General features: G+C 48.3%; 1 protein-coding gene across 7 annotated transcripts in view; it reads left to right on the top strand.

Moving 5' to 3' along the window:
- Znf217 (zinc finger protein 217) overlaps positions 1-15,704 on the top strand; it is a 41,977-nt gene that overhangs the window by 19,325 nt on the left and 6,948 nt on the right. For 5 of the 7 annotated variants that reach the window (XM_052184414.1, XM_052184412.1, XM_052184409.1 and 2 more), the window contains 2 exons: positions 10,827-12,563; positions 15,429-15,545. In XM_052184414.1, coding sequence (XP_052040374.1) covers positions 11,177-12,563; positions 15,429-15,545 — 1,504 coding nt within the window. In that variant the 5' untranslated portion in view covers positions 10,827-11,176. The other 2 variants (XM_052184408.1, XM_052184413.1) reach the window with 2 other exon arrangements.

Raw genomic sequence — 15,704 nt, 5'->3', positions numbered from 1 at the left:
ACGCGGCGCGGGGCGCGCGTGCGCGGGAGCCCACGGGGTGGGAGTGGGGTGCGCGCGCCGCTCCGCGGGGCTCGCGCCTCGGGGGTCCGTGGGGGCGTGGCCGGCAGTGGTGGGCGGGTCCGGGGGCGCGCCTGCGCATAGGCGCGGGCACTGAGGGGGCGTGACCGGCGCGGCTTGGGGCGGGGCGTCAGGCGGCGCGGCCGGGGGGGAGGGCGCAACAGCTGCTGCGAGCACTTTCTGCCCCAACAGTTCCCCCGCCGGACGCCGGCCGCCCGCGCAGGGACCCCGCGCCTGCACTGTCCCCGCGCGGACGAGTAGGGGGCGCCCGCGCCGCTCCCTCTCCCCGCGCCGGAGGTGAGCCCGGCCCCCCGGAGCCGCTGTGGGGGTGGGGGTCCCGGCGCCCGCGTCCGTGGGAGGCGGGCATGGTGCGGCCCCGTCCCGGTCCCCGCGCCGTCGGGGCTAGCGGCAGGCGCACAAAGGCCGCGCCGCCTCTGCTGCTCCTTCAGCCGGCGGCTGGGCGGTGCAGCCGGACGGCCGCAGGTAAAGGGGCGCCGGGGTCGCGTCCCCACGGCCGTGGCCGCGCGTGGGGCAGGGAGGGACGGCCGAGACAATGGCCTGCCCGGCGCGGCGTGGCCGTCGGGGGTCCGGGCCCCTGCCGGACCTGCGTCCTGCCAGCCGGGGAAGGTGTTCGGTTTCACTCCCAAACTTAGAACGTCCCGCAAACTCCCGTGGGAAGTTCGTGCGGGGTGGCGGGAGGCGGAACCGCACATCCGAGGGCGCCTCCCCGTGCGCCTCAGTTTAGCCTCGACGCGAGCGGGCGCGCAGTGAAGGGCGCCCCCGCCTCAGACCCTCGGCGCACGGGAAGCGCATTCTTGGGCGGGGAGGGTGGGGGTGGGGACAGCGGGCGGGGATTTCTCCCGAAAGGTTTGCTTCCTGAAGTGAACCGAAGTCCCGGGGGCCCACTTCTTGGATCCCCAGTTGGGGGCCAGTCCGCACTCACACAGTAGCAGGAACTTTTTAACTTTTTATTGTTTAGGTCGGGGGCGTAGGCTGGTCGTTCCCAGCCTCACGGATTGTGTCCTGTGAACCTTAGTTTCTCTTTCTGAGAAACAGGCATTCCTGAGCATGCGTTGATTAAGGGGCGCCAACCTGGGGTCCAGGGCTGTAGGGCACCATGTGTACTACGGATTCGGTGGTCAGTTTCCTGGTTTGGGATGGGTTGGAGCCATTAAGTTGTATGTTTTAAGAGGCCTAGGTCTGATTTAGTTCAGGTTGATTCAATTATGTCTTCATTGCTTTTGAGTTGGTTGAATAACTTGACATGAGATTAAGGCCAACAAAAGAAGAGGCAGGGTAGCCACAGCTGCTGGCCATGCCTGGCAACTAGGTAGGGGCCTCAGGGGGCCTTTTACCTCTCTTTGTAAGTGAAGGATGTCCACAGCCTTCTTCCTGACCACTTTCCCAAAGTGAATCTGTCACCTTGGTACCAAATCAGATTTCAGATGCTAAGTTTTTGCTTGGAGGAGGATGAGTAACAGGTCTAGTTTCAAAAAAAAATTTTTTTTTTTCTGTAGTGACAAGTGCAGAGAAGTAACCTAATTGCTTTCTGTCTGGAGAATATATCAAGCCACTAGTGTGTCCTTAGTTAATGTGCTGAGAACTTTTAAGGTGTGTCCTTAATGGTGATGACTTCCCACTCCTGCTGGAAGAAGTCGCATTTATTTTAGATACTGATTTTTTTAACTATGGAGTCTGGTGGTATATTTAGGCTTTTTTGTTCTTTTGATTTTAACTTTGAATCCTGATGATTTGGTTGAGGCTCTCCACCATGCTGCCAGCATTCCAGTTATGTAAGTATAAAATCCAAGAGGCAGTGACCTCTGAAGACTTAACTTGTGAATAGTTAGGGGTAGTCATCCCTGGGAATTTACACACATTTTGGCTCTTTAGACTCTACCTTGGTCTGTATACAGGAGGAGGAAGCAGGGGAAAGACAGACCTAACTGGGGGAAGAATACGTTTCTGTAGTCTCCACTTCCTTTGATCCTCACAACACCTCCACACTTTGCAGTGTGATCTCCTTTTAGTGGAATAACTGGCAAGATTGAAGAGGTTGATGCTCCCTGATTGTCTTGGCTTTGTATTATTCCCTTTCACTTCTTACTTTAAAAAAGGAACTAAGATACTGCTTAGAAAAATTTTCCCCTTTATGCTGAAGAATCTATTTTAATAATAGCTCTCTCTTTTTCTCCCCCCCCCCAGGTGGTAGGGGAGGAAGAGGGGCAGAGAAAGTTCTGACTCTGGCTTCTTCAAGGGGGAGGGATTTGCATTTTCTTTGTTAGCCTCCACTTTTGGCAGAGAAATTTGGAGTGGATAGGAGCCCCTAATCCTTTTCCAGTGGGCTTATTTTGGAGGAAATCTGAAAATAAGACTTAATCATCAAGTCTCTTATAAACTGATGAAATAATTGAGGCCTACAGTGGCCCTCGGTGACTCAGGCTCTGTCTCCTGGCAGATAAGTGCTAATCACTTTTCTCCTGTAACCTCACTTGAGTCTGAAATGCTGTTTGGCCACAGCAGGGCTGCCATCCCCAGCCCAGGAGCCCTCTTCATTCCTAGCTGCCTGATTAGAGCCTCGGGGTGCCAGAAGATGAGCTGCTTTTTCACGTTATCAAATGACATTCTTTTTCTCACTAGTTTCAAACATGATATTGGTTGACAAGAACTTTGGAGTAGTTTTAATGACCCTTGACTGCCTAAAACACAGGACGTCATAAAAAGATCTGCTGTCTGACTGCTGTGAAAACAGATGACTGGGGCCTTAAAGTACTGCATAGAAAGCTGAGTTTCTAGTCAGCTAGAAAATAATTATTTTGGGATTGTTCGGTCTCATATGCTGTGTGGCCTGCATTTTGGATTTTTGAGGTCACTAGCTATAATTTGTTTTAAATGGCTGGTTCCTGATTCCTCATTGCAGTTTAACCCCGTGGCCGTATGTATAACTGATAATCTGGAAAGTGGGATCTGAGACATCAAGAAGAGGCTTTCCATCTCTGAAATCAGAAGAAACAACTTCAGGCAGTTTGGGTAAACTGTTGAATATTAGTATCAAAATGTAGTTAACTGATCACAGCGGAGCATATGGAATAATTTTTACTTTAGGTATTAAAAAATAAAAACCTGGAAGACATGTAGAACAGCTACCAAAATTGAATTAAAGGATTTCTGTTCTAAGAAATATTCTGAACCAGGAAAGGCTTTGCTACAGGCATGCAAGGAAGCTGTGATAGTGGAGGAGCCTCCGCTTGCTCACACACCTCAGCTCCTGAATTTTCAGGGGAATCGGTGTTAACTAGTTTAAATGCTCCTGGAAGAAGGCATATTATTACACAAGGAAAGTGTCTTTCTCCTTGCAGTGTAGGGCAGGCCTGGCGGAATATCATTTAATGGTCCTTGTGGGGGCACTGTAGGAGCTGAAAAGCTGGCCTTTCAGTTAGGTGATCTGGATCTTGGCTAGCCAGTAATATAGCCAGGCAAATTTGCTATGGTATGTGGGCCAAAGGGATTTGAATTCAGACCACGAGGGCAGATAGAAATCTTGCCTTGAAGGAAGTTGGTGGGGGTGGGGGGAGAGACCACCATTTCTAACCTTCCTGTCTTGATGAGCAAGCTCAACTCTTGGATGTCTGGCTTCCAAAGAAAGGGGGGTTTTGGGGGGGTGAAGTCCCTGTCAGCTGACTGCTACCACAAATTTACCCCTTTATGCTGAGCTGCCTAGAGAGCTTACATTTGAACATTTGTTGACTGCAGCTTTCCAACAGTCTATTGCTTCCTGCCCAGGCTGGCAACATTATAAGGTACTAGAAATTTGGGGCCGGTTTTGTAATTTTATGACAAAGGTGAGAAATAAATTCAGTGACCCTGGAGAGGCAGCTGAGCAAGGGTGTGTGTGCAGAGTCCTCATGGCTTTTGTTCTTTAGCTTCACCAGTTGATAATGGGTGACTGTGATGATGGTTCAGATTTAAGAGTGCTGACTGGCCGGGTGGCTGTAAAACAGTTTATCATGTAAAGAAGTGGTTTGTTTGACACTCCGGATGGTCTAGTACTCAACAGGACACAGGTCGGTCTTGGTGGCAGTTATTATTTCCTAGTAGCTGATGATTTATTTAACTCTTAACTTGTGAATCTTTCCAGCTATGAATGGTCTTATTATTCTTTTTTAATTTATTGATATATTTATTTACATTTCAAATGATTTCCCCTTTTCTGGACCCCCACTCCCCGAAAGTCCCATCAGTCCCCTTCCCTCCCCCTGTTTTCCCACCCAACCCTTCCCACTTCCCTGTTCTGATTTTGCTCTATACTGCTTCACTGAGTCTTTTTAGAACAAGGGGCCACTCGAATGGTCTTATTATTGAAAAGAGATTTTATTTTTATTTAATTTGAGATATAAACAGGTAACTAGCATTTATTTAACTTTAGTAAATGTAGGAAGGGATGGTCCATGAGGTTGAGGACAGCCAGGGCTTTAAGGGTGTTCCTGAGCTCCTGTTCTACTTGAAGTTAGCTAAATTAATTGCCTCCAATTTAGACTAGCCATTTAACAAAAGTGGCATAGTGTGTAATTCTTGGTGCCATATAATGGGCATACAATTTGTTGAGTGTGTGTGTGTGTGTACACAGATGTGCCATGCACACAGACACTGAGTCATAGTCTCTATTGAGTTGATGAGGTAAAGGTGGGGTTTGCTGCTTTAGTTTCCTGAAACTTCCTCTGTGTAGTTGGTCCTATCAGATCTCAGAGCACATGACATGTAAGGTTGCCCTGAACAAGTAGAAGTTACAGTGAGAAACTTGGGACACCAATGTTCCATCTCACCTAATTGAAAATTATCAAGAATGTCTTTTGCCCGATAAGCTGTTTTAAAGCAGATGAACACGGGGTATTTATTTGAAAGCCGGTTTACCTAAAGTATCTTTAGGTTGATAATATTGAAAGTAAAACTGGATCCTTGAGCACACCTGAACTGATTAAGGGTGAGTCATGCAGTTTCCAGTTTATAAAGAAAGGGTTGGAGTTTATATCTAGCAGTCCTCTGGTCTCATTCTGTTGGAGTTGGGTATTTCTGTAGGACTTTAAAAGATACTGGGCTGCTTTGCCCAGGATCTTCTTACCTTGCCTTAAAGTAGTGTTTGGCCTGTGATTTGGGTTAGGATGCTGGATTTAAACTGAGAATTCTAACTATTCCCCCTACCCCCTACTGGCTAGGAAAGTTGACCTGGCCACTTTTTCCTTGGAATATTGTGGAAAGATCAAAAAAAGTTTCGGGGCCATGGAGATGGCACAAAAGGCCAGGCCACTTGCCACCAAGTCTGATGGGCCTGCATTTTGATTCTTGGGAGCATCCATGTTGGTAGGAAAGAACTGATTTCCTATAATCGGCTGCCCTTTGATCTTTACATTTCCCCAAACATACACAAATTAATATAGATTTTTAAAAAAGTGGTATGTTTCGATTGTTCTTGTAGACTGGCGTAGAAGTTAGGGTTCAGGGCAAAGTAGGTTAGCAGCCTTTGCTGCTTTGCAGAGGACTTAAGTTTGGTTCCCAACATTCACATTTGTGGCTCACAACCATTCATAATTCCAAGTTGTAGGCGATCCTGCACTGCATGCAGGTTGTGCAAACACGTGCACTCAGGCAGAACACTCAAGTAGATCTTATATTTTTGGTTGTGAGCCTAGCCTTTAACAGCTGATCCATCTCCAGCCCAAGTAACTAAATTTTAAGCGCTCTTCCCATCACAGAGTCATTTGTGTAGTTGTTAGGTCTTCATGTACTTCTGAGCACTGCATGTGTTCTTTAGAGGCCAGAAGAGGGTGGTGTGTCCTCCATACCTGGAGTTGCAGATGGTTGTGAGCTGCCATGTGAATGCTGGGAAATGAACTTAGGTTCTCTAGAAGAGTAATGAGTAGTGCCTTTAACTATTGAGCCATGTCTCCAGTCCTAGTTTTGTAGTTTTAAAGATAGAAATAACTGGGGACTGGGGTGGTTGTGGGGGCGCATGTTTTAAAGATCAGGACTGAGGAGTCAGATGTAGGGCAGAGGTGGATCTCCATGATTTCCAGACTAGCCTCTGGTCTACAGAGCATGTTCCAGGACAGCCCTGGCTACATGGGGAATCCCTGTCTTGAAAAACCAAACCAAACCAGCAACAACAAAAGAAAGAAAGAAATTGGCCAGAACCTAGTTCTGTGATTTGAGTGCCTTAAGGAACACCTCTTACCTGAGTGAAGGGTTGGAGACGATGGCGGGTGGTCTAAATGCTGGGTCAGCAGTTATTGTTCTCTCCTGATGCAGTTTGGGATAGCCTTTACACAAGAATGGAGCTAGCATACTCATAGATAGATGTGCAAGGCTGTGGGCAGCTAGCAATGAGCATAGTTATGTGGTGTTTCTCAGTCCTAAGTACAGGAGGTGTCACAAGCGGCAGTTCCCCCAGGTAGCTGTCTTGAGCAGTTTATCGGCCTTTGCAGTATCTTGTAACGTTGATAATGTTTCAGTCAGGTACTGGTAGAATTCACTGACATTTTAGTCATACATCAGTGTCTAGTTAGTGACTTTGAGAATTATCAGCTTACTTGAACAGTTAAAGCCATATTATGCTTCATCTTTTTTTGGTTTGTTTTGAGACAGGGTTTCTCTGTATAGCCCTGGCTGTCCGGGAACTCACTCTGTAGACCAGGCTGACTTCGAACTTAGAAAACTGCCCGTCTCTGCCTCCCAAGTGCTGGGATTAAAGGCGTGTGCCAACAATGCCCGGAAAGCCATTTGCTTCTTACTGAATTTCAAAGGTTGTTGTATATAAAAGAGTAATCTTGTGGGCATTAAGCCGCAGAATGTAAGGCATCCTGAGGGAGGCCCTGGCCGGCTCCAGGGTGTGCGACTGGAGGCTCAGTGTTTCCTTTACAGGAAAGAAGAGTGAAAAATGTTTTTAAAACAATTATTATTATTATTATTTTTTTTTGGCAAAGTACTCTTATTTTTTTCTTTTTTTTAAAAGATGTATTTATGTACTTGAGCACACTGTAGCTGTCTTCAGACACTCCAGAAGAGGGCATCAGATCCCATTACAGATGGTTGTGAGCTACCATGTGGCTGTGGGGAATTGAACTCTGGAAGAGTAGTCAGTGTTCTTAACCCCTGTGCCATCTCTCCAGCTCTGCCAAGTACTTTTTAACCAGCTTTGGTGGTTAGAATCCTTGCCTTCCTGGCGTCCAAACACATTTGAATTGCGGTGATGTTCCTCAGTTCTGTCAAGAAGCAGTCATTGAAGCATGCTCTGGAGAGGCCTGGTGCCTCCGGCACTTCAGGAGAAAAGCTAGAGCATTTTGGGAAAGCTACATTTGCTTGTTCATGTGAGGCAGGGGGACCACTTGTTAGGTAGTAGTTACAGTAGCACAGCTGGTGATAGGTTCTCAAACTCCCAACTGTGCAATTCTTGCAGAGTTTAGCAAATTGATTTTAATTGGCTTGTGCACGTGCACCTTTATTTTGTCGCCTTACAGTCCAGCTGGAGTTGAACAACTTCTCAGTGAGGAGGGTGAGCACCTGCTGTCAGATTTTGGTGGCCCACAGGAGGGGACAAGCTTAGGGAGTACAGTTTTGTTTGTCAGTACCACAGAGCCAACCCAGACTTCCACATTAGCATTACACATTAGGTGGTGTAGCCCAGTGCTCTGCAACTGATGACACTGGCCTCAGCTCAGCTCAGGGATGGCTGTCAGCTTTATAGTTTGGGGCGGAAATCTGGGAGAAGCCAGGTGTGGTGGACACTTTTAATTCCAGTGCTAGGAGGCAGAGGCAGTCTCTGAGTTCAAGGCTGAGCATGGTCTGCCATGGAACTGGGAGTTCCAGGACAGCCAGGCTGTGAAGAGAAGCCCTGTCTCAAAAAAACAAACAAAAGCTAATCAAAAATCTTGGAGGGCTGGGGAGATGATTCATTGGTTCACAGCACCGGCTGCTCTCCAGAGGGATCTGTGTTCTCTTCCTACCATCCACGGCAGGTGTTTCACCACTGCCTGAAACTCTGGCTCCAGGGGATCTGACATTCCTCTTCTATCCAACCTTCAGCGTGCGCGCGCGCACGCGCACACACACACACACACAAATAAAAGAATAAACATGTATCTTAAATACTGTTATAGCTTGGTTGCAGGGAGTGGTTGGTCATGGGGTGTAACCTCTGACTTATGGTTCATTTTAGCCTCAGTACAGGGATGGCAGGGACTATAGCCTGAAAGATGTCTCCTGCTTCAGTCCCTGGTTTCTGTCAGAGTTCTGGGTGTCTTTTAGTCCAGTGCCAGGTCCCAGAGAGAGAGAGAGTGGGCAGCCAGCAGCTCTGTCCTGTGGATCTGGAAGGTGTTATTTTTTTATATTTGAAAACCTTTTACAAATCTTTAAGATCATAGTAGAGAAAGATAATTTACAGCAAATGGAAGTTTAAATTTTGTTTTATCTTTGTTTTTAAATTTGTATTTCCTCATAGGTTGTTTTTCTTTTTCCTTTTTTTCTCTCTCTCTTCGAGACAGCCCTGGCTGTCCTGGAGCTCACTCTGTAGACCAGGCTGGCCTCGAACTCAGAAATCCGCCTGCTTCTGCCTCCTAGAGTGCTGGGATTACAGGCGTGCGCCACCACTGTCTGGCTATAGGTTGGTTTTCAATGTGGACTATATAGTTTTGAGCATGTCACAGCAGAACCTTGGTAGATGGTGGGCAGGGCTTGTGTGGGACAAGCTTGCATTTGAGTCTTCAGATGCTGTAACTAAAGCTGTCTAGGACTTCATTTGAGCAGTTAGATTATCAAACTGTTCTGGAAACTTCAGGAGGACGTGCTTCTAGCTTTGCTGCTCTCTGACTGCCTGGGACAGACAGGTGCTTCCTGCATCTATGGTATCCTACCCCAGCTTGGTCATGGTTTGAGCCAGGGGTTGATAACCTTTTGGAAAGGGACCTTGTAGAGGAGTACTGTTCTTCCTTCCCAAGCTGAGGCTTGCTGGGTCAGTGGTACTCTCCCCTCCTGGTCCTCCTCTCCTGTTTCCTGTGCCCCAACTCAAGCAGGGTTGCTTTTAGTTTTTTTGAGATAGGGTTTCACATTAGTTCCTGGCTGGCCTGGAACTCACTATTGAATTTGGTGATTGCTTTTCTGCAATTTTAAAATGATTATTTTAGAACTTCAAAGAAAGGTCACCTGGTAACTGACTGTATTCCAGGTGCAGTAAACCCTCTGACATGGAACAGGATTGGTTCCGCAGGGTGTGGTCCTGCCTTTCCAGACTATGTGCTTCATTCTTTGTGAACATCTGCCTGGGTTGTGGGTGCCTGCTTAGTGACTATGTAGAAATCTGAGTCACTGGGCCCAAGCTGAGACCCTGCCAGTGCTTTGGTTGTATGGAATTGTCCTCAGCCATAGACAGGGTGTAGTGCTTGTCAACCTTGCTGTAGTTTTAACCACAGAAAGTGCACCCTGGGTTGAGTTCATTTTGCCATGACACCTTTGAAGGTCCTGACTTAGGCTGGAACTCAGGTCTCAGGTCTCTGTTATGTCATAGGATGGTAACCACCCCAGGTACTTGTCCTCCATTGTGATAGCAACAAAGGCAGAAACTAAGATAAAGCACTGCTGGGCTGTGCTCTGGAGTCTCACAGCCGCGCATGGGGCAGAAGGGAAGAACCAGCTTCGTGACTGCTGTGGGGCGGAGCCGAGAGGAGGGAGAGATTACCATGGCAGGTGGTCTGGCGCCTTTTTGTTTCCATGGACTGAATTCACAATCGTTTTAGGAGAAGAAGCAGGGCTATTTAAAAACAAACCCTCTCTGTTCTCTGAAAGACATTGGCTTTTTTAGGGATGTCCTTAGAGTGTTAACTAAAGCCACTCCCTTCTCCCTGGTCAGTGGCTCAGTGGAAGGCAGAGTGAGATGGGTAGGAGGTGTATTTTCGGATGGAAGGATGAGCCACACAGAGCCAGGTCTGAGGAGGCCTGTTAGAAATGTGGACACTGGAAAATAAGTGGCATCTGCATCTAGTAGGTCACTTACCCTTTGAAGCCCAACCCTGCCCAGCAGCATCCAGTACCGGAAACATCAGGATCCTGGGCCAAGGCAATGCTTAATGCAAGGAAAGGTTCCTGTGTCCTCTGCTGAGGTTTTGGACCAATCTCATTTTGTCAGCTCATTTTCATAACTTCTCTTTCTTTTGAGATAGGGACGACTCCTCATGTAGCTCTGGCTCTGGAAAGCAGTCTGGCTTTGAACTCTCAGATCCACCTGCCTCTTCTCATGAGCTCTGGGATTGAAGGTCTGCTCTCCCAGATTGTGCTTTTGTAACTCCCGTAGTCACTGTGGAGGACACACAGCGCATATCTCAGTGGCACCCGAGACAGCACAGTGGTAACAAGTCTATCCTAAAGTCTGGCCTATTTGTTTCTGATCAGGACTGTGTTTTATGTTGACAAGTCTTGCTTTGAATTCACTGTGTAGCTTATCTGGCCAGCCTATCATTGCCCCTTCCTGTTTAAACTACGTGTCGTGTTTATATTTCAGTGAGCAGAGCTCTGGCTTAAAAGACTGGTCAGAATTCTACTCACTTAGTAAGTGTATCCACTGGTAAATATACTAACGATTTAATTAAGAAACATGTTTAGCAGGATGCACTATGGCTTAGTGAGGTAGTTGAGTCTAGTCCCTTTTTATGGAAAAGATCATGTGACTCATAGGCCAAGCCCTGTTCCTGAGCCTTCCTCACTGAGGCTTGTTTTTTTCCTTTCAGATTTTGGAAGTCCCTTGCCTTCATATCTCCCAGATCAGCGTCTTGCTCAACTGAGCCACTCACCCAGTGGAGATGGACAGGACTGTTGCCCTCATGCTGACTCACATCTGAATCGCAGCCCAGGGCAGCCTGGATGCCTTGTCTGTGCGAACACCCGTCTCCATCACTGAGCTTCCCAAGCTCTGGGATACACACGGCCCTCTGAACTTAGAGGTGCTCTAATTTTGAAGCCCAGGGCTCCCAAGAGGTTTGAGTGGTGATATCTCACAAGTGGCCTTATTCTAACTCTAGAGATCCTCAGCAGACCAGCTGGATTGTCCATCCTGTCAGACCCTGAAGTGGCTGGCAGCATGCCGACGCAGTCCCTCCTCGTGTACATGGACGGGCCGGAAGTCCTTGGCAGCTCTCTAGGTACCCAGATGGAGGTGGATGATGCTGTGCCCACAAAAGGGCCGGCTGTAGTCCCCTTCCGAGCTGCGCAGGAGAAGAGCACGGCCGCAGCAGAGGGGCACATGCCCCTGGATTGCATGTTCTGCAGCCAGGTCTTCTCTCATGCGGAGGATCTCAATCAGCATGTGCTCCTGCAGCACCGGCCCACCCTCTGTGAGCCAGCTGTTCTGCGTGTGGAGGCCGAGTACCTAAGTCCCCTTGATAAAGGTCAGGTGCCAACAGAGCCACCGAAGGAGAAGAGTAGCAAAGACACTGAGGAGTTGAGCTGCGATGTGTGTGGGCAGGCATTCCCAGTGGCTTTTGATGTTGAGAGCCACATGAAAAAACATAAGGACTCCTTCACGTATGGGTGCAGCATGTGCGGGAGGAGATTCAAGGAGCCGTGGTTCCTGAAGAACCACATGCGGACACACAATGGCAAGTCTGGCACCAGGAGCAAGCTGCAGCAAGGCACGGAGAGTCCAGTCACCATCAACGAAGTGGTTCAGGCACATGCACCTGGGAACATCTCCACTCCCTACAAGATCTGCATGGTCTGTGGCTTCCTCTTCCCAAATAAGCAGAGCCTCATTGAGCACAGCAAGGTTCATGCCAAAGAAACTGTCCCCAGTGCCAGCAACACAGCCCCTGATGCCCACCCAGAGGAACCCATATCCCCGAAGGAGGAGCTGCTGCAGTTTTTGAACTTGAGACCCAGATCAGCTGCAGACAGTACAGGGAAGCCTGGGGCCTGCATACCTCAGCTTGACCCCTTCACCACCTACCAGGCCTGGCAGTTGGCTACCAAAGGAAAAGTGGCCGTTGCCCAAGAAGAGGTGAAAGAGTCAGGCCAAGAAGGAAGCACGGACAATGATGATTCATGTTCAGAAAAAGAGGAGCTAGGAGAAATATGGGTTGGGGGTAAGGCCGAAGGTTCTGGAAAGTCCAAAACAAATAGAAGCAGTTGTCCAGGTCTCTCACAAGACAAAGAGAAGTCTAGACATACTAATACTGAAGTGCCTTCTGGGGATGGTGATTCCAAGTTGCCCAGTAGCAAGGAGAAGCCCACACACTGTTCTGAGTGCAGTAAAGCCTTCAGGACATACCACCAGCTGGTCCTGCATTCGAGGGTGCACAGGAAGGACAGGAGGGCTGACGCCCTATCACCCACCATGGCTGTGGATGCAAGGCAGCCTGGGACCTGCTCTCCAGACCTCGGCACCCCTCTGGAAGACAGTGGGGCCGGGGACCGAGAAGGGGGCTCTGAAGATGGGTCTGAGGATGGGCTCCCTGAAGGGCTCCATTTGGGTGAGTACTCTGCTGCCTCCCAGGCAGCGTTTGCTGCAGGGGCCTCTGGGAGTCAGGTTCTCATCTCAGTGCTTTTTGGTATCACCATATAGTCTCAGAGAAGCATCCCAGGCCTTTCTCATTTCTTTAATAAGGAGGTGAGTTAAAAGGCTGGCCCAAAACCTCATTATGAAAGGGCTCTGTATCTTTTGCTCCCAGAGGACTTTGTTTTTATAGCTAGTGCACCAGTAGGTAGAGACCAAGGATGCTGATGGCTTCTTCAGGCAGTGGACTGAGGCTTGACCTTGTGTAGAATACTAGGAATTATGGGACTGAGAGCTAGGACTTTACCAGCTCTAGGGCATTCCCATTTTTGTTAGACTGGGCTGCCTATCACAGGCTGTGTTCATGTTTTCACCTACATGGCTGTCTAATGCTCCCACAAGGAAGCTTCTTCAGAGTCCACTAGTGCAGTGGGCCTACTTATTCTGTGTACTCTGACCACCTTGGTGTTTGTGAGGCCACTGTTCATGAGGGAGCTTCTGACGTGGTCTTTGGTTTTTTAGAGACAGGGTTTCTCTGTATAGCCCTGGCTGTCCTGGAACTTACTCTGTAACCAGGCTGGCCTCGAACTCAGAAATTCGCCTGCCTCTGCCTCCCAGAGTGCTGGGATTACAGGCCTGCGCCACCACCGCCTGGCCTGACATGGTCTTTTGCTGAAATCCAAGGGTGAGGGCCTGCTCCACAAATTCAGTGTGTTCTAATAGTGTTTATAGAAATGAGCTGTTGCCTACAGTCTCCTTATTGGCATGAGCTTAGAACCTTGGGATTAGATTGACCTGTTTCTCATCTTGCCGCTTACCTCCATTTGAACCATTGGTTCAGGTCTCTGAATGTGAAGCTCTGCCACTTAAAGTAACACCCCTGATGTGTGGGCATGGTCCATGGGTTACTTGTAACACCTCCAGATGTGTGTGGCCACTGGGCAGTCTGGACTCTCTGAGACCAGAGTGAGTCTGAACAGTCAGATCTGTCAGCCACTGAGCATGTGAACCACTGCCCAATTCTCTTTCTGATCACTAATGCACTTGAGGAACTTTCCTTTCATGACTGGTGTTCAGTCACTTGAGTTTCCAGGACAGTGCAAACTTAGAGCTTATCGTATCACACTCCTTAGTCCTCAGAAACGTAAAGATAGGTGGTGTACTCACACATAGCTTCTGCATCTGTGCAGTTCCACAGCATCAGCGCTGTAGCTCCCTGAAAGAGTCCCCAGCTATTGTGCATGGTGGACAACTCGCTGGGGTCCTGTCGCAAGGCTTTTTGGTCTGGCTTGCCACAGGTGGGAGTGCTGGAGTCTGGCTGTGGTTTCTGGTGACCATTATACATTGTCCAACCTTTCCTTGAGATTTCCCTGTTTGCAAAATAGGATCATCCACCTTTGGCACTCTTCCTAGGATGAGCTCAGCATTAGTTACAGCCTTGTACTGAACAACATAGTCCAAGTTCCAGGCTACAAGGCAGGTGCCAGATGTTGAGAAGGCTATGGCCTGTGTGTTAGAGAGGTGTCCCGAGCCACTTGCATGTGATGTAACAAAGCTCACACCCCAACACAGCTCGAGGCAGAGTGAGCTGTGGGTGAGCTGTAAGTGCAGTGGACTGAGGGCGTCCCACCATGTTGCCCACCAGCCTGCTTTATACTTACTTTCAAGAAGTTCAGAAAGAGGCTGTGATGACTTTTCAAAGCCTCTTATACAACTTTAGGGGAGTTGTAATGGAGGTGGACTAGTCCATCCACTATACCTGCTTTTGCCCAGCTATGTGGATCAACTGCCGTTGGGAATTATTAGTAAGAATGCAGCATTTGGCAGAGAAGGGGAGAGGCCTATAATTGAAAATACAAGTTTCTAAGGCAAAATTTAGTTTACCTAAGCATTTTGGACCCCAGGTGGGACATTTGTGTAGTTGTTATTGACTGCCCTGCTGCACCAGGGCCCTGATCTAGACTTCAAGAGAGCTACTTACTTCCCAGATAGACTGACATACTAGCATCACTTGCAAGTTGGTGGATTGGTGAGAGTGGAAAGCCCTAGCCAATCCTCAGTGGGTCCTTGTCATCAGGCACCTCAGCCTTGCCTTTGAAATAGGTTCTAGGAAGCCAGGCCCCTTTTGAATAGGAGATTACTTGGAAACCACAGATTCTACTTTTCCAAACTTGGCTAAATTTTGATCAGCTTTCCTAGGTGCTTGCCCAAAGCCAAGTCTGGGTTGCTTCTGAGGTTATTTTGTGCTTGCCGCCCTCTAGTGGTAGCTTCTGTAATCTCAGGCTGTTTTCTGCTGGTGGTTGGGAGGTTTTAATTCTCCAAATATGGGTTTTGAGTTCCTGCAGTTTTTCTGGCCAGTGAGTGCACATCTACCAGTATGAACCAGGAGTAGCATATGCCAAGTGTCAGGAACAGAACGTTTCATCTATTAATGGTCATTCTTATGATGGAAATATGAACCTCTACTAGGGCACTAGGCTATGCTCAGAATACACAGGGAAGTGCCAGGCCTGGTGGCACACAACTTTAACACTATGGAGGTGTGTGTGTGTCTGTGTCTGTCTGTCTTTCTGTCTGTCTGGGTGCCTGTGTCTGTATTTCTGAGTTCCAAGCCAGTCAGGGCTACATACCTCATCTCCAAAACAGCAGCACACAGTCTAAGACACTAAACAATGCCCGATGGCATTTGGTATGTTATTTTAGCCCTTGAAACTTCTACCAAGAACTAAAAGACTTCTTTAATGGTTTCCCCCAAATGTTTTGTGTTGAGAATCCTGGAGTCCAAATTCCTGAATCCTGCACTTTGCCTGACTGACACCATTATTTTTGTTTCTGCTTTAAGATAAAAATGATGATGGAGGAAAAGCAAAGCCCCTCCCGTCCTCGAGAGAGTGTAGTTACTGTGGGAAGTTTTTCCGTTCAAACTATTACCTCAATATTCATCTCAGAACGCATACAGGTAAAGGACTGGGTTTTTAAATCGTGTTAGCTAAAACAATCCCATGCTGCTCTGTGGTTCAGATGGCTTTAGTGTGTGGTGTTGGCAGCTGTTGTGTATCCACGGCACCACTGCAGCTTGAATGCTGGGTCCTGGTTCGAGGTTGGTTTATGGCTACCA

The sequence above is a fragment of the Apodemus sylvaticus genome, chromosome 5 (assembly GCF_947179515.1).
Source record: "Apodemus sylvaticus chromosome 5, mApoSyl1.1, whole genome shotgun sequence".
NCBI lineage: Eukaryota > Metazoa > Chordata > Mammalia > Rodentia > Muridae > Apodemus > Apodemus sylvaticus.
Note: the sequence above shows the minus strand (reverse complement) of the source record. Positions and strands in the feature narration are given on the sequence as shown.